The sequence below is a fragment of the Mesoplodon bidens genome, assembly GCF_964165515.1.
Source record: "Mesoplodon bidens genome assembly, chromosome: 3".
In the NCBI taxonomy this organism is placed as follows: domain Eukaryota; kingdom Metazoa; phylum Chordata; class Mammalia; order Artiodactyla; family Ziphiidae; genus Mesoplodon; species Mesoplodon bidens.
Window position 1 is genome coordinate 85,317,120 of NC_138178.1, and position 23,656 is coordinate 85,340,775.

The window sequence follows — 23,656 nt, forward strand, 5'->3', positions numbered from 1 at the left end:
GCGGGCGGCTACGCACACGACGCGCCCCTCACGTGGTCTGTCTCCAACCCCGTCGCCGGCGGAGGCGGGCGCGGGCGCGTCCCTGTGCCCAGTCACCCGGCGGAGTTGGTCGCACAATTATGAAAGACTCAGTTTCTGCTGCTAGCGCCGGAGCTGAGTTAGTTCTGAGAAGGTTTCCCTGGGCTGTCCTTGTCCGGCGGCCTCTGCTGCCGCCTCCGGAGACGCTTCCCGATAGATGGCTACAGGCCGCGGAGGAGGAGGAGGTGGAGTTGCTGCTCTTCCGGAGTTCGCCCCGTGAGGAGAATGGTACTGGACCCACGCAGGCCCCGGCGGGGGAATGGCCCTGGGGGTTGCGGGCAGGGAAGGGGGAGGACTCGGCTGGCAAGTGTGTGCGCGGAGCCGCTCTTCCTGGGGCTATGGACCGCCGGTTTGCTTTGAGGCTTCCGGACTTGCCGTGGCGGGACGGGAGTGCAGTTCTTTCTCGGGTGAGGAGCAGGAAGCAGGTAGCAAATCTGGCGCGACACCTCGTCGCGGGAATCCCCTGAGCGGAGCCCGGGCTCAAGCGAGGGCTCTTCGGGGCGGCAGAGGCGGGAGCCGCGGAGGACCTGGCAGAGCTGAGCGGCCGCAGCGCGCCAGAGGCAGCGCTCAGCCTGCAAGCTCCGCATCTCCCAGGAGCGCGTTCCTCCTGGCGCTTGTTGCTGGCAGATAAGGCAGCCAAATGCTCTGCTCAAGTTCTGCATGGAAGCGGAGGGAGGGCTGAGAGGGAGCAAAAACGGGATAGAGGATACGGCTTTGGAGCTGCGCCTTGTTTGCTGCGCAGCGTGTACTCCACAGGTCCATTTTCCTCTGGAGCCCAAGAGGAGAGATTAGACGATATTGACGCTAGATCTGGTTTGGAATTTTCTTTAGCAAGAATTAAGGGTTTTATTGGGGCGCTGCTGTAGGTACCGAGGCGATGTGTTGTCTGGATTTATGTCGAACTGCCTCATCCGTTGCCCTAGAGAAGGGTTGGTCGTGTTTTAAACCAAAGTTACGAGAGGGATGCGGCGCATTTCACCTTTTGATAGAGGTTTTTGTTAAGGCCAGGAATAAAATTAGAAGTTTTCTCACAAAGAAAGTCATTTAGATCAGAGACTTGAAGAGCGGGTAGGTATTCCTGGTCAGTAGTTGAACTAGATAGGCTTCATGCAAACAATTCTCCCTCTGCTGGAGTTTGGTAGGTTTACTTTTCTCTAGAAACTAATTCAAGTACCGTACAAATTGAAACCACGTAAGTAGTTATGCTTTGAATAAATAGTACACCTTTCCATTATTTTCCACATTTTGGGGTAATGTAGAGTCAATAAAAACGTCATTTTACCTTTTTTCGTAATTTTTAAAAGGATTTGTTAAGTTCCTCTACCGACGCTAAATTTTAACATTTATTACTTAAGTGGATTTTAAGGGAATCTATTTTGGGGGGTGGGGAAGTTGAATCAAAGTGCCTTTCATTAAAAAAAAAAGCAAACCATTAATACTGTTCAGCGATGTGTCTAGTTTTCCTTTTTTTAGATGGTAAATAACATACATTTGAACATACCACTTAAGTATTTAGAAAAAAATTTAGATACGTTAGAAAATGGAAATGAAGACGATTCACCATCTTAAAAGCCATTGCTTCCTACTGTTTGGTTAAAGCAACCAGATGACTTTGTTTCTAGTGACATTCTAGTGAAAGTCAATTTCTTAGTCTTACCTCAGGTGCTGTTCTTAAGTTCAGCCTCTTAATGTCGCTATCTACACACTTTGAAATCTAACCTTCAAAAACTGATGTGGTCAGAGTTTCTCTTGTGTTTGTTGTCTTTCCATTTTTGTAGCAGATGCACCCCCCGCCCCCGAAACAACGTTTGTATGCAGCACTGTTGTTTCTACAGGGAGAAATTTTCACTTTAAAATTTGAAATTAAGAATCTGCTTTTATTTTTTACGTTGCTTGGGTCCTGACTGCTATTGAGTTTTGTGATTTTCCCTACAATTTCCAATTAAATTACAGTGAAACCTTAGGATAACCTAATACTGAGGTTCTCCAATAATGATAATTTGTTGAGCCTCCTCAACTTTAAGGTCAACACTGTGACCTGAAAGTTTCCTGAAGTATGTTGTAGCTACACTGTATAATTCTTATTGTAAACTCTTGTTTAAGGCCTTTGCTTTAAAACTAATCAGCCAACAGACCAAAAAACAACACAAAACAAATAAAATACCAAGAAACACAAGGGAAACTGGAGTGGAATAAATTTTGTTACAAAATTAAAAACCATGGCTATTAGAAATATTTGTTTCATTCATTTGGTAAACAGTTAGTGTTTAATATATTCCAAGCACTGGAGTGGCAAAGATGTGTTAGACAAGTTTCCCACTTTCAAACCGCTTACATTCCAGTTATTTATAAAAGAACTACCTGTCTGTTGTCAATGGAAGATGCATACATCACAAAACAAACATTTAGTGTCTAGCAGGCTCTGTGATACTCTGTCTTGAAGGGCAGTATAGATATGCAAAAAGCAAAAAGGTGTGATATTACTGCATAGATTACTGTGAATGTATAGGGTAGTCAGGGAGAGAGAAAGGAAAGTCTGGTTAGGCTTGCAAAGGAGCTGATAGGAGAAGTGAGTGTCGTAGAGGCAATAGAAATTAATTAACCTGGAAATAGAAGGTATGTAGAATTTGGTATTGGTGGTTTTAGTCTAAGGGAACTGAGCTTTAGAAGAGAAGAGCATCCAGGGAAATCCCTGGTCCAGTGTTTAGGACTCGGTGCTTTCACTGCTGAGGGCCTGAGTTCGACCCCTGGTCGGGGAGCTAAGATCCTGAAAGCTGTGCAGTGCAGCCAAAAAAAAAAAAGAGCGAAGAGCATCCATAGTTTATCTTAAAATCTGTTGTACGAGTACTATATGTAGGAAGAGTGGAGTATGGGATGATTTATGGGGTACTAGTCTGGGAGTGTTATAAAGATAGGCAGGGACCAGATTTCTGAGGGCAATGTATGTTATGCAAAGAAGTTCGGATTTTATTCTGGAGATGAGGGGTCCACTGAAGGAGGAATCAGTATGGAGAGTGACCGTGTGTGTTTAAGCTGAAAAGAGAGACCATAAGGAGGCTGTAGCAAGACTGACCAAAATATTTAGGGCTTGAAGTAAAGAAGTAGTAGAAGAAAAGAAGGAACTGATTGAGATGTTCAGGCGTTAGAATATTTAGAACTTGGTTCCTTTCGAGGAGGTGTGTGTGTGTTAGCAAATGTCAGTAATAAGAACCAGACATAAAATGAAAACATGTAATAGTTGAAGTCATTACTTAATATGTGCAAATATAATACTTAAAGGCAGTACTTAAAATTGTATTTTTGGCTTTGATTTATTTTTTTTACAAATTTATTTATAGCTGCATTAGGTCTTCATGGCTGCGCGGGCTTTCTCTAGTTGTGGTGAGCGGGGGGCTACTCTTCGTTGCAGTGCACGGGCTTCCTCACTGCAGTGGCCTCTCTTGTTGCAGAGCATGGATGGGCTCTAGGCATGCGGGCTTCAGCAGTTGTGGCTTGCGGGCTCTAGAGTGCAGGCTCAGTAGTTGTTACGCATGGGCCTAGCTGCTCCGTGGCATGTGGGATCCTTCCGGACCAGGGCTTGAACTCTTGTTCCCTGCATTGGCAGGCGGATTCCCAACCACTCTGCCACCAGGGAAGTCCCTGGTTTTGATTTTTAAATGAAGGTCTATTGAAGCAAACACTTCTAAAATTTAAGTTTGAGAGTTTTGCCAACCATAGATATTTTTGATACAGTACTGATATTCTCTTTCTTTAACATTCTAATGTGGGAGATTTCAAACTTGCAAAGGTATAATAGTAAAATGAATCACCATATACTCATGACCCTTTTCAACAGTTTGAAACATGTGAATATTGTTTCTGCTATTATTCCTCTCATTCCTCCGCAACTGGATAATTTAAAAGCAAATCCCAGACATGTTCCATCTACAGGTACTTCGTTATGTGTATCTCTAAAACTTTTACACATCCACAGTACTATTAGCACACCTAAAATTAATACTTCTTTGATATCATTAAATATTCATTATATTTCCTTAATTGTCTCATGTTTTTTTCCCAGTTGGTTTGTTTGAATCAGGATCCAAAGAAGTCCACACAGCATTTGGTTGATAAATAAGTCTCAGTCTCTTGTATCCCCTCCCCCCGCTTTTTTGGTCTTGTCATTTAACATTTATTTAATGAAAAAAAAAATCCAGATCATTTGCCCTGTAGAATTTCCCACAGTTTGGATTTTGTTGAATGTATCTGTATAGCATCCTGTAACATGTTCCTTTCTCCTCTGTATTTCCTGTGAACGAGTGGTTAATCTAAAGACTCTATGAGATTCTAGTTTGATGTTTTGGCAAGACTGCTTCACAGGTAGTGCTGTGTACTTTTTATTGCATTACATTAAGAGGCACATGCTGCCTGGTTGTTTTTCTTTTTTTGATGTTAAGATTGACCAGTGGGTTGGTGTTGTCAGCTGCCTGATTTTGAGTTGTGAAGTTCCCCATCATACATTCACATAACAGTAGCAATTGATGATTATTGCCATTGCTCAGTTATTTCACTCTGGGTTTCTGTTTCTCCTTTCTTTTGGGGGGAACCTTTCAGCATATGATTAAATTTTACAGTGTTCTTTGTTGTTGTTGTTTATTAGAGACTGCTCTTTAAATGACTGTTCTAAGTTTGTTGCCTGGAGGCAAAGTTCAGAGTGGTTGAGGTTAGTTTAGAACGTGAGCAACATTTGACTGTCTATGGGAATTTGAACTGAGTCATTTATATGAATTGGTATAAAAACACTTAGATGTGTGTCACTTTTAGAAGGGGCTTTGTAATTATTAGATTAGTTTGAATATGAGTGAAATGTGTGACTTGGAGAATTGGACCTCTTCTAGTTTATGTTTATAAAAGTGTTGGTTTAATTTGAATTGTTACTACTTTTAGATATTTTGTTGACCCTTTGGTTCAGTTTACCTAGGATTTAGAAAATTCTCTGGATCTTTTGGGGGAATATGTGTTTAGTTTCCTGACTATCTAAAGGTTTTAGAACCCTGTTGAAGAAATTTTGGTGTATGGAGGTAAGCAGTTCTTTGAAATTGATAGACTTGCCTGTTCACCTAAGCATCTTTGCCAAGTCACACTCTTTTATGAGCGTCACTGTTACTCTGTGAAAGGCAGATGGTAATCTTTTTTCAACTTCACCTCAGGAGCAGTACTAGGATTAAAGTCTGTGAAACACTATTTGTCCCTCCTTGCGTCATGAAAACATGTTAATAACTTAACACCTCAACTATCCCAGCTGCCAGACTTCTGAAAACTTCAACCTTTGGAAACCCAACTCCTCATAGAAAGAAAAAAAGCTTTTGAGCCAAGCCATTATCAGAAATATAGCACCCTTAAGCCCAGAGTTCACTGGTTGAAAAATATGTGCAAAGTGAAATTTAATAGGCTTAGTTACCTACTTTTCTCTGACAGTTTGGTAATACATTAGGAATGAGAGAAGGAAAGTTATCTGGGAGGCAGACTATTACTATAAGGAGGAGACTGGGGAAACATTAACTAGAATAGAAAGATAGGACTGTAAATTACCCTTCACTATGTGAACTAGCAGTCTTCCTTGTTTTTAAGTATAATTTACCATAGCCAGTACCTGGAAGGTGCTCTACCCAGAAGGTACTCCTGACTAAACAAAGTGTGTTATAGGCTTTAGACAAATTTTTGCAATATTAGCTAACATGTATTAGCGTTTTGTGGCCATCGTTCTAAATGCTTTACATATATCAATTACATATATCACTCTCAAGACTCCATTATGAAGTAGACACTTTTTCCGCCCTCCATTATTTATATAAAGAACAGAGAAGCAGAATCACTCACCAGAGGTCATAAGGCTGATAAGTAGAAGAGTAGGTGTTGACTTGCCAAATTATAGAAACCTGGAGAAGAATCTTGATATTCAGGGGCATGTATATTAGCGAGATGTCAGATGACAGGTGTTAGTTACTGTTAAGTAAAAAAGTTAAGGTCATTTAAAAAAATGTGTCACCTTTAAAAAAATTTTGTCATACCATATTTTCTTTAAATGCTATAAAGCTTAGTAGAATTTCCCTTACTACCAAATTTCTATGTAATAACTTTAGGATAGGTTATTTATAACTCAGTTGTATACATGGTATTTTGACGAAGTACAGAGATTTACTATTCTGAGGGGATCCTTAATAGATTGGAAAAGTTATTAACTAAACTAAATAGATTTTGTTATAGGTAGAACTCATTAATAAAAACCATAGATGCCTATAATGAGTGTGTCAACAAAGTATCATCACACTACTCAGGGATAGAGAATAGGTTGTTATGGTTTACTCCAATATGAAGGCTCAAGATTTGTAATAGAGAATGTCCAATACTTCTTTAGATTTCTCTTTTTCAGATTAATTTTTGTGGTATCATCTGAAAACGTATCAATCAGTGGTCATTGAATTAGGTATATGTGATAGATCCATTTAATTCAACAGATTCTGTTGCTTTTGAAAAAATATTTTATTAGGTAATAAGGAGCCAGGAAAAAAGGTGCAGAATTTAAATTGTATACTATTTGACTGAAAGTACATAATATTTAAAAATAAATGTATATAATTTGAGTTCTTTGCTGGTTTTTTTTGTTATGGAATTCAGGTGTGTAGATCATAATATAGCAGACAGTGCTTATCACCCAGCTTAAGAAATAAAATATTACAGACAAAATTTGATGTACCCCATCAAAATCCCATTCCACTCTCCACTTTTTCAGACATAACTTTTATCCTAAATTTAGCCTTTATTGTTCCTTTGGATGCTTTTGTAATGTTGTTACCTAGAGTATGTATACTATATAGTGGTCTTTTGGTATTTCTACATTTGATATATATAGAATTATGTACATCTTTTTATGGATCTTTTTTTTCATTTTCTTTTTTTATTGAAATATAATTGATATACAATATTAGTTACAGGTGTACAACATAGTGATTCAATATTTTTATAGATTATACTCCATTTACAGTTATTATAAGGCAGGGGATATGGGAATATATGTACACTTATATCTGATTCACTTTGTTGTACAACAGAAACTAACACAACATTGTAAAGCAATTATACTTCAATAAAGATATTTAAAAAATGGAGTTATTATAAAATACAGAATATATTTCCTGTGCTGAACAGTGTATCCTTATAGCTTTTTTTTTCTTTTTTTTCTTTTTAATGAACATTCGGTTTTGGAGATTAATTCATGTTGATACATGTAAGGTCTAGTTAATCCCTTTCAGCTGCTATATATTATTCCATGATAGGAATATGCTGTATGTTGTCCATTTTACTGTTATTGGGCATTTAGGTTGTTTCCAGTTTTTTTTTTTTTTACAAATAATGATGTAACATTCTTGTATGTATCGTCTTATGTAGACATGTGAGAATTTTTCTAGGAAGTATATATCTAGACGTAGAATTGCTGGGTCATAGGGTAGGTGCATCTTCATCTTTGTAGATATTGCCAAAGTGTTGACCACTCCCTCTAGAAATATATGAGAATTCTTTTTTTTCTCCCCAACGTCTTTGCCAGCACTTAATTGATGAGGTTCTTTTATTTTGCCAGATTCATGAATGTGTAGTAGTTCCTCATTGTTTTAATTTGCATGTCCCTGTCCACCGATAATGTTGTGTATCATTTCAGGTTACAAGTTTTTGGCTATGGTTACCTCCTCTCTGATGAATTGCTTTGTTTGGTTTTCTAATGGATTATTTTTTTCTTTTTTATTATTTACTTCTAGAAGTTCTCTATTCTGGATACTAATTTTTGTTTTTTGTTTGTTTTTGTTTTATGAGCTACAAATACCTTCTTCAGTCTCAAGCTTTTTATATTTTTACTTTAATGGTGGGCTATTTACTTATTTTTAGGTTGTTGGTATACATTGGTTTTTAATTTTGGTGTAATAATTTATCAGTACTTTCTTTATAGCATGTGCTTTTTCTTATCTTGAGATCATAAAGTTATTTATTTTTTGGTAGAAGTTTTTTTTTTTGTTTTGTTTTGTTTTTGCGGTACGCGGGCCTCTCACTGTTGTGGCCTCTCCCAGCACAGGCTCCGGACATGCAGGCTCAGTGGCCATGGCTCATAGGCCCAGCCGCTCCACGGCACGTGGGATCTTCCCAGACTGGGACACGGACCCGTGTCCCCTGCATCGGCAGGCAGACTCTCAACCACTGTGCCACCAGGGAAGCCCCTTGGTAGAAGTTTTGAAGTTATGACTTTATTAACCCATCTAGTATTTATTTTGAAATCTAGTGTAATAGTTCATATACATATAGTATATTAGTATTATCTCCTGATTTGTATTGCTGTGTCTGTCACACACCAAGTTTCCTTAAGTGCAAGTTTCTAAGTGATTTACTCAGTTCTGTTTGTCTTTTGTGTCAATATATTTATTTGGATTTTTTAGCAATCTTAGGAGTCTGGTAAAATTTCTCGAGTTAGTGTAAGAAATTTAATTTTTTTGCCAACATACTTATCTTTTTTTCTCCTAAAATGAATTTTGATCCCTTTTCATTTTAATAATAATTTTTTATGGTAAAAATGAAATTATTCTGGGTAAGACTTTATCTGGAATACCTGAGGGAAAAATTACTGCTGTTTGAGCTAAATTGAGGTTGGTCACTTTTTAGACTCAATGTCTAGTCTTCAATTATTTAATGTCTTGGACTCCGTGGTATGGCATGATGGCAACTGCTCATACTTACCTTTATCAAACATTTTCTATCCCTTAATTGAGGGCAGTATTGGGCTGGTAAGCAGTCAGGGTAGCAATCTCCACGAGGTCAGCAGGACAGCAAAACCAACAGAAAATAAGATGGGTTGTAGTAGTTGGACTCTTTACAAGCATAGTCATGGTCTGAATCTGATGCTGTTTATTTTTTAATATATAAAACTTCCCCAACTGTTTATCATTCCACAGAAGCTTTTCAACAGTGTCTTTAAAACCTGTTCAGAGGGTTCACATTTGAATTATCAGTAATTTGTAATAATTAGTTAAGTGGTTGGCAGCCAATTAAGCACAAGAGCAGAACTCTAGCGTAAGGGCCTGTAGGAGTGCCAGGAGATCAAATAAATTGGACTCTGACAGAGGAAGTCAAAGAGTGCCAGCTGTTTTCAACATTTTGCTTCAGGCTAGCCTTAATTTTTCTTTGTCATTGTGCTGTTGCTGGCAGGCATGTTGACCTATGTACAAAATTATCATGTAACTCAAAATTTCTAGATCTGTAGTGTCATTTAACTTTTTTAAGCTATTGCATTTTATTAGTAGCCAAACTTCCTCTTAATTTGATTGCCTTTTCTCTTGAGTATGGGTCACATTTTCCTGTTTCTTCTTATATCTAGTAATTTTGGATTGTTATCATAGGTGTTGTGAATGTTACCTTGGAGAGACTCTGGGTTCTGTTATAGTCCTCTGAAGCCTACTGATTTTGTTTTTTAAAGTAGTTGTTATGGACTGAATGTTTGTGTCTTCCCAGAATTCAGTGTTGATGGTATTTAAAGATGGGGCTTTGTGGAGGTAATTAGAGTTAGATGAGGTGATGAAGGTAGGGTCCTTATATGAAGAGACACCAGAGAGCTTGCTCCCTCTCCCTGACACAGTGAAAAGACAGCTGTCTGCAACCCAAGGAGGGGGCTCTCACCAGACACAGACCTTACTAGCACCTTGATCTTGGATTCCAGTCTCTAGAACTGAGAAAATGAATTTTGGTTGTTGAAACCAAAGTTAAGTCTTCCAGTATTTGTTACAGCAGTCAAAGCAGACGAGGATAGTAGTTGATTAACTTGACTGTACTCAAATTCCAAACTGTGTCTCCTTCAGTGGGCAGCAAAAATATCAGTTCAGTTATTTTATTCTTAACTGACATGCCTGAAATCTGCCCCATGTATATGTACTTCATGGGTCAGCTAGATTTGAACAGAGTTAATGTGCAGCATTTAAGGTTCCCTTTCTGTGACTCTCTCCTTTGCAGAGTCACTTTTCCCATCACTTTCCAGCTGCTGTTGTCACCTTGAAGTTGCTATTCTGGTTCTTCAAGCGAGTAAGACTGTGGGATTTCTATTGGAGTTTTAGCTACTTAGTAGGTGTGGAGTGGGGCCTGTCTTAGGCAAAAAATGGGAAACTCACTCAGTGCTGTCCCTTTATCCTAAGTACAGACTTCATCTGATTCTGCTTGCTTTTGGTTGCCTCTCCAGTGCCGTTAAGTAGTTTTGTTTTTTTTTTTGTCCTGAGTTTATGGTTATCTGTGGGAGGGTTAATCCAGTAGAACCTCCATAGCTGGAAGCTCCTTTCTAATATTAATATATAGAACCATAGAGTGTATTTAGTTGTAAAAATAGATTGATTTTCACATGTTACCTTGAAAGTAGAATTTTTAAAGCAATCTTTTTCCCCCAATTTTTGCTGTCAGCATATAGGCAAGAAGGATGTGCTATTACTGACTTGTTTGAAGAGTAGCATGTGGTTAGAAGGTTTATTTATAGCATATGTGCCCCTTATTGCTAGGAGACAGATAGGAAGAATTTATAACTGAATTTTGAAGAATTGTTGAAATATGACTGTGTGTGTGGCATTTTGCTAAAACACGGATCATAGTCGTCAGAGCAACATTGTGAGTTAGGTACTGTTATTTTTCTATATTATAAGTGAGGGTACAAGTTCAGAAGCTTGCTTAAGTTTGCATCGAGAGTATAAACAACAAAGCTAGAATTCTAACAGGTTAATCTGAGTCCAGAATCTGTGCTCTTTAACCACTGAAGATCACTAAGTGATCCCTAAGTTTCCCTCTTTTGCTAATGTTCTGTGGATATAGTTACTTTTTACTTTACCTAGAACATTTAAGCTTAGGAATTTTCAGATTTGTGTTTGTAGTGTGCCACCTTTTGGTAAAATTCAGTAATGCAGTCTAGCAAAAGAAGTATAAAATCAGGAATATAAATATACATATATTTGTAATCCAGGGTACATTTGATTGGATACCTGATGGCAGAGCAGAAACTCAGAATTTCAAGAATTGCAGAAACCAATCATTGGGAAGGATTTGCAGTTATCAGCTGGGATATGTGACTATCAGCTATAGGAAACCTGCAGGAAAAATAACTTTGTTAACGTACATCTAAAACTCTTTAGCCCCACCTCTTTTTTCACCTCATTAGAAAGCAACTCTTTTTTTTCTTTAAAAATATTTATTTATTTATTTATTTTGACCACAACAAAAGCAACAATGATTGCAATTACCAAACACGAAACACACTCATACTATGTTATAATATTGACATTCAGTCCAGTAATCCTCCACTGTAACAGCTCCTTTACTTTGCAGTGAAAATTGATTTGTATATTTTTTGCCTCTGAGTCCTTGTGGGATTTTTTTTTATTCAAACAGAAAGTCACAAAAATTATAATCATCCTCATCAGTTCACTCAGTCCCATGTGATTAATTTTTTTTATCTTGATCTTTTGTTAGCACTTTTATGAATTCATCAGTTTTCCATTAGAGTTCTGAAAATGCTTATTCATTCAGTTCAGCAGTATAGTCAGTTACCAGAAACCTGTACTTGTCAGAGTCTTTTCCATGAATTCCTTGAAGATGAAACCCTTTTATGGGAACATTTTTGCAAAAGCATCAGAGTACACCCAGAACTGTCTGTAAATGACAAAAGACTTAAAAATGACCACGGTTAAAGATTGGATGAAAGTTCATAATAATGCAATTGACAAGGAATTTTAGTTATTTCTGAGATATACATTTTAAAGTAATAACTAGAATTATGACTTACAACATTATATCAGAACATATAAGATTTTTAGAAATTTCATGTAATGTCTGAAACATTTATATTAACATATTTCCATACAAATAACCCAAAGAGAGTTTAGTATTAGTTTTTTTGTTTCTTTATACTGCAGGTTCTTATTAGTCATCCGTTTTATACACATCAGTGTATACATGTCAATCCCAATCGCCCAATTCAGCACACCACCATCCCCACCCCACTGCGGTTTTCCCCTCTTGGTGTCTGTACGTTTGTTCTCTACATCTGTGTCTCAACTTCTGCCCTGCAAACCAGTTCATCTGTACCATTATTCTAGGTTCCACATACATGCGTTAATATACGATATTTGTTTTTCTCTTTCTGACTTATTTCACTCTGTATGACAGTCTCTAGATCCATCCACGTCTCAACAAATGACTCAATTTCGTTCCTTTTTATGGCTGAGTAACATTCCATTGTATATATGTACCACATCTTCTTTATCCATTCGTCTGTCGATGGGCATTTAGGTTGCTTCCATGACCTGGCTATTGTAAATAGTGCTGCAGTGAACATTGGCGTGCATGTGTCTTTTTGATTTATGGTTTTCTCCAGGCATTGCCCAGTAGTGGGATTGCTGGATCATATGGTAATTCTATTTTTAGTTTTTTAAGGAACCTCCATACTGTTCTCCATAGTGGCTGTATCAATTTACATTCCTACCAACAGTGCAAGAGGGTTCCCTTTTCTCCACACCCTCTTGAGCATTTGTTGTTTGTAGATTTTCTGATGATGCCTATTCTAACTGGTGTGAGGTGATACCTCACTGTAGTTTTGATTTGCATTTCTCTAATAATTAGTGATGTTGAGCAGCTTTTCATATGCTTCTTGGCCATCTGTATGTCTTCTTTGGAGAAATGAGTGTGGGTCTCCTGCCCATTTTTGGATTGGGTTGTTTGTTTCTTTAATATTGAGCTGCATGAGCTGTTTATATATTTTGGAGATTAATCCTTTGTCCATTGATTCGTCTGCAAATATTTTCTCCCATTCTGAGGGTTGTCTTTACGTCTTGTTTATAGTTTCCTTTCCTTTGCAAAAACTTTGAAGTTTCATTAGGTCCCATTTGTTAATTTTTGTTTTTATTTTCATTACTCTAGGAGGTGGATCCAAAAAGATCTTGCTGTGATTTATGTCAAAGAGTGTTCTTCCTATGTTTTCCTCTAAGAGTTTTATAGTGTCCTGTCTTACATTTAGGTCGCGAATCCATTTTGAATTTATTTTTGTGTATGGTGTTAGGGAGTGTTCTAATTTCATTCTTTTATATATAGCTGTCCAGTTTTCCCAGCACCACTTATTGAAAAGACTGTCTTTTCTCCATTGTATATCCTTACCTCCTTTGTCATAGATTAGTTGGCCATAAGTGCGGGGGTTTATCTCTGGGCTTTCTATCTTGTTCCATTGATCTATGTTTCTGTTTTTGTGCTAGTACCATATTCTCTTGATTACTGTAGCTTTGTAGTATAGTGTGAAGTCAGGGAGTCTGATTCCTCCGGCTCCGCTTTTTTCCCTCTAGACTGCTTTGGCTATTCGGGGTCTTTTGTATCTCCATACAAATTTTAAGATGATTTGTTCTAGTTCCATAAAAAATGCCATTGATAACTTGATAGGGATTGCATTGAATCTGTAGATTGCTTTGGGTGGTGTAGTCATTTTCACAATATTGATTCTTCCAATCCAAGAACATGGTGTATCGCTCCATCTGTTGGTATCATCTTTAATTTCTTTCCTCAGTGTCTTATAGTTTTCTGCATACAGGTCTTTTGTCTCCCTATGTAGGTTTATTCCTAGGTATTTTATTCTTTTTGTTGCAATGGTAAATGGGAGTGCTTCCATAATTTCTGTTTCAGGTTTTTCATCATTGGTGTATAGGAATGCAGGAGATTTCTGTGCATTAATTTTGTATGCTGCAACTTTACCAAATTCATTGATTAGCTCTAGTAGTTTTCTGGTAGCATTTTTAGGATTCTCTATGTATAGTATGTCATCTGCAAACAGTGACAGCTTTACTTCTTCCTTTCCAATATGTATTCCTTTTATTTCTTTTTCTTCTCTGATTGCCGTGGCTAGGACTTCCAAAACTATATTTCATAATAGTGGTGAGAGTGGACATCCTTGTCTTGTTCCTGATCTGAGAGGAAATGCTTTCAGTTTTTCACCATTGAGAATGATGTTTGCTGTGGGTTTGTCATATATGGCCTTTATTATTTTGAGGTAGTTCCCTCTATGCCCACTTTCTGGAGAGTTTTTATGATAAATGGGTGTTGAATTTTGTCAAAAGCTTTTTCTGCATCTATTGAAACAATCATATGGTTTTTATTCTTCAATTTGTTAATATGGTGTATCACATTGATTGATTTCCGTATGTTGAAGAATCCTTGCATCCCTGGGATAAATCTTACTTGATCGTGGTGTATCATCCTTTTAATGTGTTGTTGGATTCTGTTTGCTAGTATTTTGTTGAGGAGTTTTGAATCTATATTCATCAGTGATATAGGTCTGTAATTTTCTTTTTTTTTAGTGTCTTTGTCTGGTTTTGGTATCAGGGTGATGGTGGCCTCATAGAATGAGTTTGGGAGTGTTCCTTCCTCTGCAATTTTTTGGAAGAGTTTGAGAAGGATGGGTGTTAGTTCTTCTCTAAATGTTTGATAGAATTCAGCTATGAAGCCATCTGGTCCTGGACTTTTCTTTGTTGGAAGATTTTTATTCAAAGTTTCAGTTTCATTACTTGTGATTGGTCTGTTCATATTTTCTGTTTCTTCCTTGTTCAGTCTTGGAAGGTTAAACTTTTCTAAGAATTTGTCCATTTCTTCCAGGTTGTCCATTTTATTGGCATACAGTTGCTTGTAGTAGTCTCTTAGGATGCTTTGTATTTTGGCAGTGTCTGTTGTAACTTCTCCTTTTTCGTTTCTAATTTCATTGATTTGCATCCTCTGCCTCTCTCTCTTGATGAGTCTGGGGAATGGTTTATCTATTTTGTTTATCTTCTCAAAGAACCAGCTTTTAGTTTTATTGATCTTTGCTATTGTTTTCTTTGTTTGTATTTCATTTATTTCTGCTGTGATCTTTATGATTTCTTTCCTTTTGCTAACTTTGGGTTTTGTTTGTTCTTCTTTCTCTAGTTCCTTTAGGTGTAAGGTTAGATTGTTTACTTGAGATTTTTCTTGTGTCTTGAGGTAGGCTTGTATAGCTGTAAACTTCCCTCTTAGAACTGCTTTTGCTTCATCCCATAGGTTTTGATTTATTGTGCTTTCATTGTCATTTGTCTCTAGGTATTTTTTGATTTCCTCTTTGATTTCTTCAGTGATCTCTTGGTTATTTAGTAACGTATTGTTTAGCCTCCATGTGTTTGTGTTTTTTATGTTTCTCCCCCTGTAATTCATTCCTAATCTTACAGCGTTGTGGTTAGAAAAGATGCTTGATATGATTTCAGTTTTCTTAAATTTACTGAGGCTTGGTTTGTGTCCTAAGATGTGATCTATCCTGGAGAATGTTCCATGCGTACTTGAGAAGAAAGTGTAATCTGCTGTTTTTGGATGGAATGTCCTATAAATATCAGTTAAATCTCTGTTGTCTGTTGTGCCATTTAAAGCTTCTATTTTGTTATTTATTTTCATTTTGGATGATCTGTCCATTGGTGTAAATAGTGTTAAAGTCCCCCACTATTATTGTGTTACTGTCGATTTCCTGTTTTATAGCTGTTAGCAGTTACCTTATGTATTGAGGTGCTCCTATGTTGGATGCATATATATTTATAATTGTTATATCTTCTTCTTGGATTGATCCTTTGATCATTATGTAGTGTCCTTGTCTCTTGTAACATTCTTTATTTTAAAGTCTATTTTATCTGATATGAGTATAGCTACTCCAGCTTTCTTTTGATTTCCATTTGCATGGATTATCTTTTCCATTCCCTCACTTTCAGTCTGTATGTGTCCCTAGGTCTGAAGTGGGTCTCTTGTAGACAGCATATAAATGGGTCTTGTTTTTGTATCCATTCAACAAGCCTGTGTCTTTTGGTTGGAGCATTTAATCCATTCATGTTTAAGGTAATTATTGATATGTATGTTCCGATGACCATTTTCTTAATTGTTTTGGGTTTGTTTTTGTAGGTCCTTTTCTTCTCTAGTGTTTCCCACTTAGAGAAGTTCCTTTAGCATTTGTTGTAGAGGTGGTTTAGTAGTGCTGAATTCTCTTAGCTTTTGCTTGTCTGTAAAGCTTTTGATTTCTCCATCGAATCTGAATGAGATCCTTGCCAGTAGAGTAATCATGGTTGTAGGTTCTTCCCTTTCATCACTTTAAGTATATCATGCCACTCCCTTTCGACTTGTAGAGTTTCTGCTGAGAAATCAGCTGTTAACCTTATGGGAGTTCCCTTGTATGTTATTTGTCATTTTTCCCTTGGTGCTTTCAGTAATTTTTCTTTGTCTTTAATTTTTGCCTATTTGATTACTATGTGTCTCGGCGTATTTTTCCTTGGGTTTATCCTGTATGGGACTTGCTGCACGTCCTGGACTTGGGTGGCTATTTCCTTTCCCATGTTAGGGAAGTTTTCGACTATAATCTCTTCAAATATTTTCTCTGGTCCTTTCTCTCTTCTCCTTCTGGGACCCCTATAATGTGAATGTTGTTGTATTTAATGTTGTCCCAGAGGTCTCTTAGGCTGTCTTCATTTCTTTTCATTCTTTTTTCTTTATTCTGTTCCACAATAGTGATTTCCCCCATTCTGTCTTCCAGGTCACTTATCCGTTCTTCTGCCTCAGTTATTCTGCTATTGATTCCTTCAAGTGTAGTTTTCATTTCAGTTATTGTATTGTTCATCTCTGTTTGTTTGTTCTTTAATTCTTCTAGGTCTTTGTTAAACATTTCTTGCATCTTCTCAATCTTTGCCTCCATCCTTTTTCGGAGGTCCTGGATCATCTTCAGTATCATTATTCTGAATTCTTTTTCTGGAAGGTTGCTTATCTCCACTACATTTAGTTGTTTTTCTGGGGTTTTATCTTGTTCCTTCATCTGGTATATAGCTGTCTGCCTTTTTATCTTGTCTATCTTTCTGTGAATGTGGTTTTTGTTCCACAGGCTGCAGGATTGTAGTTCTTGTTTCTCCTGTCTGCCCTCTGGTGGATGAGGCTATCTAAGAGGCTTGATGGGAGGGACTGGTGGTGGGTAGAGGTGAATGTTGCTCTGGTGGGCAGAGCTCGGTAAAACTTTAATCCACTTGACTGTTGATGGGTGGGGCTGGGTTCCCTCCCTGTTTGTTGTTTGGCCTGAGGCAACCCAACCTCCGAGTCTACCTGGGCTCTTTGGTGGGGCTAATGGCAGACTCTGGGAGGTCTCACGCCAAGGAGTACTTCCCAGAACTTCTGCTGCCAGTGTCCTTGTCCCCATGGTGAAACAGAGCCACCCCCCGCCTCTGCAGGAGACCCTCCAACACTCGCAGGTAGGTAGGTATCTTTCAATCTCCCCTGAGATCACTGCTCCTTCCCCTGGGTCCCGATGTGCACACTACTTTGTGTGTGTCCTCCAAAAGTGGAGTCTCTGTTTCCCCCAGTCCTGTCCTGCAGTCAATTCCCCCTAGGCTTCAAAGTCTGATTCTCTAGGAATTCCTTCTCCCGTTGCCGGACCCCCAGGTTGGGAAGCCTGACGTGGGGCTCAGAACCTTCACTCCAGTGGGTGGACTTCTGTAGTATAAGTGTTCACCAGTCTGTGAATCACCCACCCACCAGTTATGGGATTTGATTTTACTGTGACCGTGTCCCTCCTACTATCTCATTGTGGCTTCTCCTTTGTCTTTGGACCTGGGGTATCTTTTTTGGTGAGTTCTAGTGTCGTCCTGTCGATGATTGTCCAGCAGCTAGTTGTGATTTTGGTGTTCTCGCAAGAGGGAATGAGAGCACGTCCTTCTACTCCACCATCTTGGTTCCTCCTCTAGAAAGCAACTCATAATACACGGATCTATTGGGATTGTATGGCTGGTAGAAGGGACATTAGTAATATCCAAGAAACAGTGTAGGGGAAGAATCTGAAGGGCTTGGCACGTACTTGTTAGATTGAATTGACTCAGTGGAATGGTGAGATTTTTTGTGGGAAGCTTTTGTGGGATTTAGAGCGTGAGTTGGCAAACTATGTCATGTATGCTAAATCTGGCCAAGGCCTGTTCTGTATGGCCTTGAGCTAAGAATGGTTCTTATGGTTTTTAGTGGTTAAAAAACAAAACAAAGAATAGGTGATGGTGACAGTATGTGGTTCAAAAAGCCTAAAACATTTACCATCTGGCTCTTAATAGAAAAAATTTACTGATTGCCCATTTAGAGTATAGCCATACTTCTCTAAGAAGTGGGGAAGTTGAAGGAAGCATCAGTTTAAGGGGAAAGGTGTTCCTTTGGGCCCTGATGAGTTGTCTGTTGTTGGACAAATAATTGCAGAGGTGAATTTGAAGAAAGGATGAGAAACCAGGACTATATTAATAATTGATCTGTAGTGTTTATTTTTTGTAAGGCATCGTGTTAAACTGTAAAGGATTTGGAAATTATCTGTTGTATCCATTCCTTTACTAGTCCAGGCTCCCATTGCCCCTCCCCAAAAGACTGGTGGCTCTAGCTTACTTTTACTTATCTCCCTGATTAATTTTCCTAAAGAGAGCTCTGATGATTCCTTATGTTAAATGCTACTTGGGATTCATTTTTCTTCTGTATGTAAATTAAAATGTCAATGAAAATGTTTATATTTACATTTTTTTGAAGTTATATCAGAGTTTATTGGGTGTTTGAACAAAATGGGTGTCAGGAAAACCCTGCTGGGATTTCTTTTTTTTTTTAAATAAATTTATTTTATTTATTTATTTTTGGCAGCGTTGGGTCTTCGTTGCTGCGTGCGGGCTTTCTCTAGTTGTGGCGAGTGAGGGCCACTCTTTGTTGCGATGCGCAGGCTTCTCATTGCGGTGGCTTCTCGTGTTGCAGAGCACGGGCTGTAGACGCGTGGGCCTCAGTAGTTGTGGCACGCGGGCTTCAGTAGTTGTGGCTCACATGCTCTAGAGCTTAGGCTCAGCAGTTGTGGTGCATGGGCTTAGTTGCTCCACGGCATGTGGGATTCTCCCGGACCAGGGCTCGAACCTGCGTCCCCTGCATTGGCAGGCGGATTCCTAACCACTGCCCCACAAGGGAAGCCCAACCCTGCTGGTTTTATGAGGCCAGACAGCCGTCCTGGGGTCAGTGGGAGGCCAGTCCCAATTCTAGAAAGTTCTCCTGATGTTTTAAATGGGCTGTAAGTATCCAGTCGTTTCCAGAGGAGATGATAAAGGTATTCATTAAGCAGCCTTGCATGATTTTTCCTGTTTGTACTGCTGTTTGTTGAATAAACATCAAAAAGAATTTGAAAAATGCCTGAAAGCCTAGAAGTGGAAGCAAAGAAGATCCGAGGCCGCGTGGCCCCCGTAGGCAGGGACAGGCAGGCGGATGCCAGCTTCCACGGCTCCTGCATGGCTCCTGGGCCTGCAACGAAGGGTTTGGAAAGCAGGTTCTCAGAATTGCCTTTAGTACCAATACATGGTTCAGCAATATTCTGACAGAGACGTCAATACTTTAAGTTAACAAAGACAAAACACAATCATATTTACTCCTTCATTATTAAGGCTTACAAATTAGCTCAAAGAACAATAAAATATATAGAAAACATATAAAATAAAGGATGGAAACTACAAAGAGAAGTGGAAGGTATAAAATTAAGTATTTGTTACCATTTGTAACAAATATTTGATTTCAAATAAAATCAATTCCAAGAAAAAATTAAATCATGATTTATACAAAACGTGTGTTCTGTTCCTTGATAACGACAGTGAAAAATGTAAGGAATCTTTAAGTTGTCTGTTAGCGAATCCTGAAACTTGGCTAAATGTTGTTTGCAAATCTCCACGGAGTGATAGTAAACAAATATTTGTAAAAGGAAACTAATTCAATATGACAGTGCAATGAAGTAGTATTACAGCTTAGCTGATGACAGAGATAGTTAAGACACTAAAACCTCAGGCAGTGTTATGAGGACTGGAAAGTAATTTTCATGTGATGGCTGTCACTTCATCTGAAGCTGAGAGAGAATTCAGCCCCTGAAAGTGTCACTGACGTGAGGACAGATGGGGCTGGTTTCCAGGCCAGCCAGCATCCTACAAGAGCATCCTTCACCAGGACCACTGTGTGGGGAAACCACAGTAACAATCTCTGAAACTCAACAACTAACTTGGAGATCATTAAAATGATTGAAGGGACAGTTCTCACTACAACTTAATCGTGTGTGTGTCCCCTGAAGACTCTTCACCCTTCCTCCTCCCGTGAACTCAGACCATGGTGGCTTTCACTTAAACAGAAACCCCTCATTTTGATTTGTTCCAGTCCATGAGTTCTGGCTGGTATTGTGGGTGTTTTTTAGGAGGTTTGTCCACACCCCAAGGTCTTGGAGATATTCTACTTTTTCTTCTATTCACTTATGGTCTCACTTTTCATTTTTGAGTCTTTAATCCTACTTATCTGTGAGGTTGCTTCCACTCCTGATATGAGATGGGGACCCAGTTCTGTTTAGCACCACCTGGTGAGTCGGTTTTCCCAGCATTGTCTACCCCAGGCCCATGCGGACACGCTGGTGGAGTGAGGAGCTCTCCGTCATCACAGTCTTCATTGGTGCGGCTTTGTGTTAGTCTGTAACATCTGTTACCCTCATCGTAGTTTTCCTTTTTCCAGACTGACCTAGCTATTCCTGAGCACTTATTCTTGCATTTGAGTTTTACGATAGTTTGCTGGGTTTCACACACCCTTATCTTTCAGGATTTTGTTTTGTTTTGTTTTGGAATTTTTTAAAGTCACATGCTCATTTGGGTTAATTTTTATATTATATACATCCATGAATATGGTATAGCTCTCCATTCATGTGTGTTGTAATGTTTTTAATAGAGTCTTTAAACTTCTTCTGTAAAGTTTATAGGTTAGAATGCTTTCAGCTGCAAGTTACAGAAACCTGCATCCAACTGGCCTGAGCAGTGAGAAATTGTTTATCCCTTAAGTGCCTAAGGACCACAGGGCAAACCCTGTTCTAAGCACAGAGGATATGTCAGGGAACAGAACAGGTGAGAATCCCTGTCTCTGAGGGCACACAAGGAGCCCGGTGGTGGCTCACGCAGCCGGTGGCCCCTCAGGATGTGGCCCCCATCCCCATGCCTGGGGCTGCTGCAGCCACGTTGGTGGGCTGAGGGAGTGTGGTAGCTAGTCTTCTAGGGTTGCTGAACAAAGCACCACGAACCAGGTGTCTTGAACAGCAGAAACTGACTCCCTCAGGTCTGGAGGCCACGAGTCAAGATCAAGGTGTATCTCCTTCTGAGGCAGAGGGAGAACCCAGCTCACTCCTCACTCCTGGGGGTTTGCTGGCCACCTTTGACGTTCCTTGGCTTGTAGACTCATCACCCCAATCTCTGCCTTCAGCTCACGTGGCCTTCTTCTCCCGGGGATGGGTATGGGGCTGGTGGACAGGAGTTCTGGGTGGGTCTCGGCGGCGCCCTCAGGCCGCGCTGGCACCTCTCGCTGGTGGAGGAGCTTTCTGGTGCTCAGGCGGGGCAACTGGACCCACGTCCTCGCCTTGGGGGTTCAGGAGGAGGGTCACGCAGCCCTGGCTGGAGTGGAAGTGGACAGGCTCCTGGCCCAAGGAGGAGGGTGGCTGCCGCTTGGTGCTGCCGGGCGCCTCGCCCCTTATATTTACATTTAATAGGAAGGCATAAGGTATGAAAAGTATATATACCTGTGACTCACTTTCATGAGTATTTCAATTAGTAACTATCCAAAGTTTTGCAAGCCAGCATTTAGACTTAACTGGGGCATTAGTTCGTTGCTGTAGAACAGTCATTTTGAAATCTATTGATATAATTCTTCCATCCCTATCACCACTTGGGTTTGAATAGCTATAGTTAGAATTGCTTCAGGTAGACTGTTGCTGAGGAGTGGAATTGGAGAAAGAAAAGGGGAAAAGCTAATACTGGTTAGCAGTAGTTAGCAATTAACAATACCTTTTAGGAGAGATATGTTAGCTCTCTGTTCTTTTTATTTTTCTCCGTGTTCAGAAAATTAAATACATAGTGATTACATAGGAATTCCACTTTTGAAAGTAATTAATATATTTCTACTCATTGGTTTCAAAAAAGATGTAAGATGGGCCTCCCTGGTGGCGCAGTGGTTGGGAGTCCGCCTGCCGATGCAGGGGATACGGGTTCGTGCCCCGGTCCGGGAGGATCCCATATGCCGCGGAGCGGCTGGGCCCGTGAGCCATGGCCGCTGAGCCTGCGCGTCCGGAGCCTGTGCTCCGCAACGGGAGAGGCCACAGCAGTGAGAGGCCCGCGTACCGCAAAAAAAAAAAAAAAAAAAAAAAAAAAAAAGATGTAAGAAAGGTGCTTATTTAAAGCATATCATCAAATGATTTTGAAATGCTTATCTTAAATTTCTCTTAAAAAGCTAAAAAAAGAAAGCTAGTAGAGGCTTTGGAGTCAGGGTGAACTACTAGCTGTGTGATGTTGGACAGTCTTGTAACTTTCAGGTCTAAGTCTCTGCCCATACCTTGTCTTTTCTCTTTCTGGAACTCTGATTAAACTTACGTTTGATTGTCTCATTCTGTTTTCTCATCCTCCCCTGCCTTTTAAACAGCTTTGTTGCGGAATAATGCACATACTATAAAATTTGCCGTTTGTAAGTATACACATTTGATGGGTTTTTTTGTTTTGTTTGTTTGTTTTTGGCCATGCTGTGTGACTCGTGGGATCTTAGTTCCCCAACCAGGGATTGAACCCAGGCTCTTGGCAGTGAAAGCACGGAGTCCTAACCAGTGGACTGCCAGGGAGTTCCCCATTTGATGGTTTTTAATAAATTTATTTAGTTTTATAACCAACACAATCCAGTTTTAGACACTTCACAAAATTCCCTTGTACTTGTTTGCAGTTTATCCCTGCTCTCACTCTCAGCCCCAGGCAATTACTAAACTTACTGTTTCTATGGCTTTGCCTTTCTAGAAATGTCATGTAAATGCAATCATAATATCTTATGTCTGGCTTTTCCCATTACCATAATGTTTTTGAGGTCCAGCAGTGTTACGTGTTATCTTTAGTTTGTCCCTCTTTATAGCTAAGTAGTATATATCGTATGGATATATCACTTTGTTGGTTATTATTAATAATGTTTCTAGAACATTCAAATACAAGTCTTTATGTGGACATGTTTTCATTTTTGGGGGGAAGATAGTTAGGAATGGAATCTTGGAGTCATATGTAAGTTTATGTTTAACATTTCAGTAAACAACCAAACTTTTCCTTTGTAAGTGTTTATACCATTCTGCATTCCGACTAGTAAAGTATGAGATTCCAGTTTATACATTCGTGCCAACACTTGGTATTGTCAGCCTTTGATTAAAGCTCTTCTAGTGGTTGTGAAGTGGTATTGCATTGTAGTTTTAAATTTGCATTTCCCTAATAACCAGTGAAGTTGAGCACCTTTTCTTATACTTATTTGGTAAAGTAAGCATATTCTTTTTGGTGAAATGTCTCTCCATGTCTTTTGCCCATTTGTGAATTGGATTTTTTTTGTTTACAACTTTATTGGAGTATAATTGCTTCACAATGGTGTATTAGTTCCTGCTTTATAACAAAGTGAATCAGTTATACATATACATCTGTTCCCATATCCCTTCCCT

General features: G+C 39.1%; 1 protein-coding gene across 1 annotated transcript in view; it reads left to right on the forward strand.

Annotated features, from left to right (window-relative positions):
• Window positions 1-222: 222 nt before the first annotated feature.
• Window positions 223-23,656, forward strand: part of TRPM7 (transient receptor potential cation channel subfamily M member 7) — a 124,248-nt gene continuing 100,814 nt past the window's right edge. Inside the window, exon 1 of the mRNA XM_081228070.1 lies at window positions 223-306. Within this exon, the coding sequence (XP_081084196.1) occupies window positions 304-306 (3 nt within the window). The 5' untranslated portion in view covers window positions 223-303. The remainder of the gene's footprint in view (window positions 307-23,656) is intronic.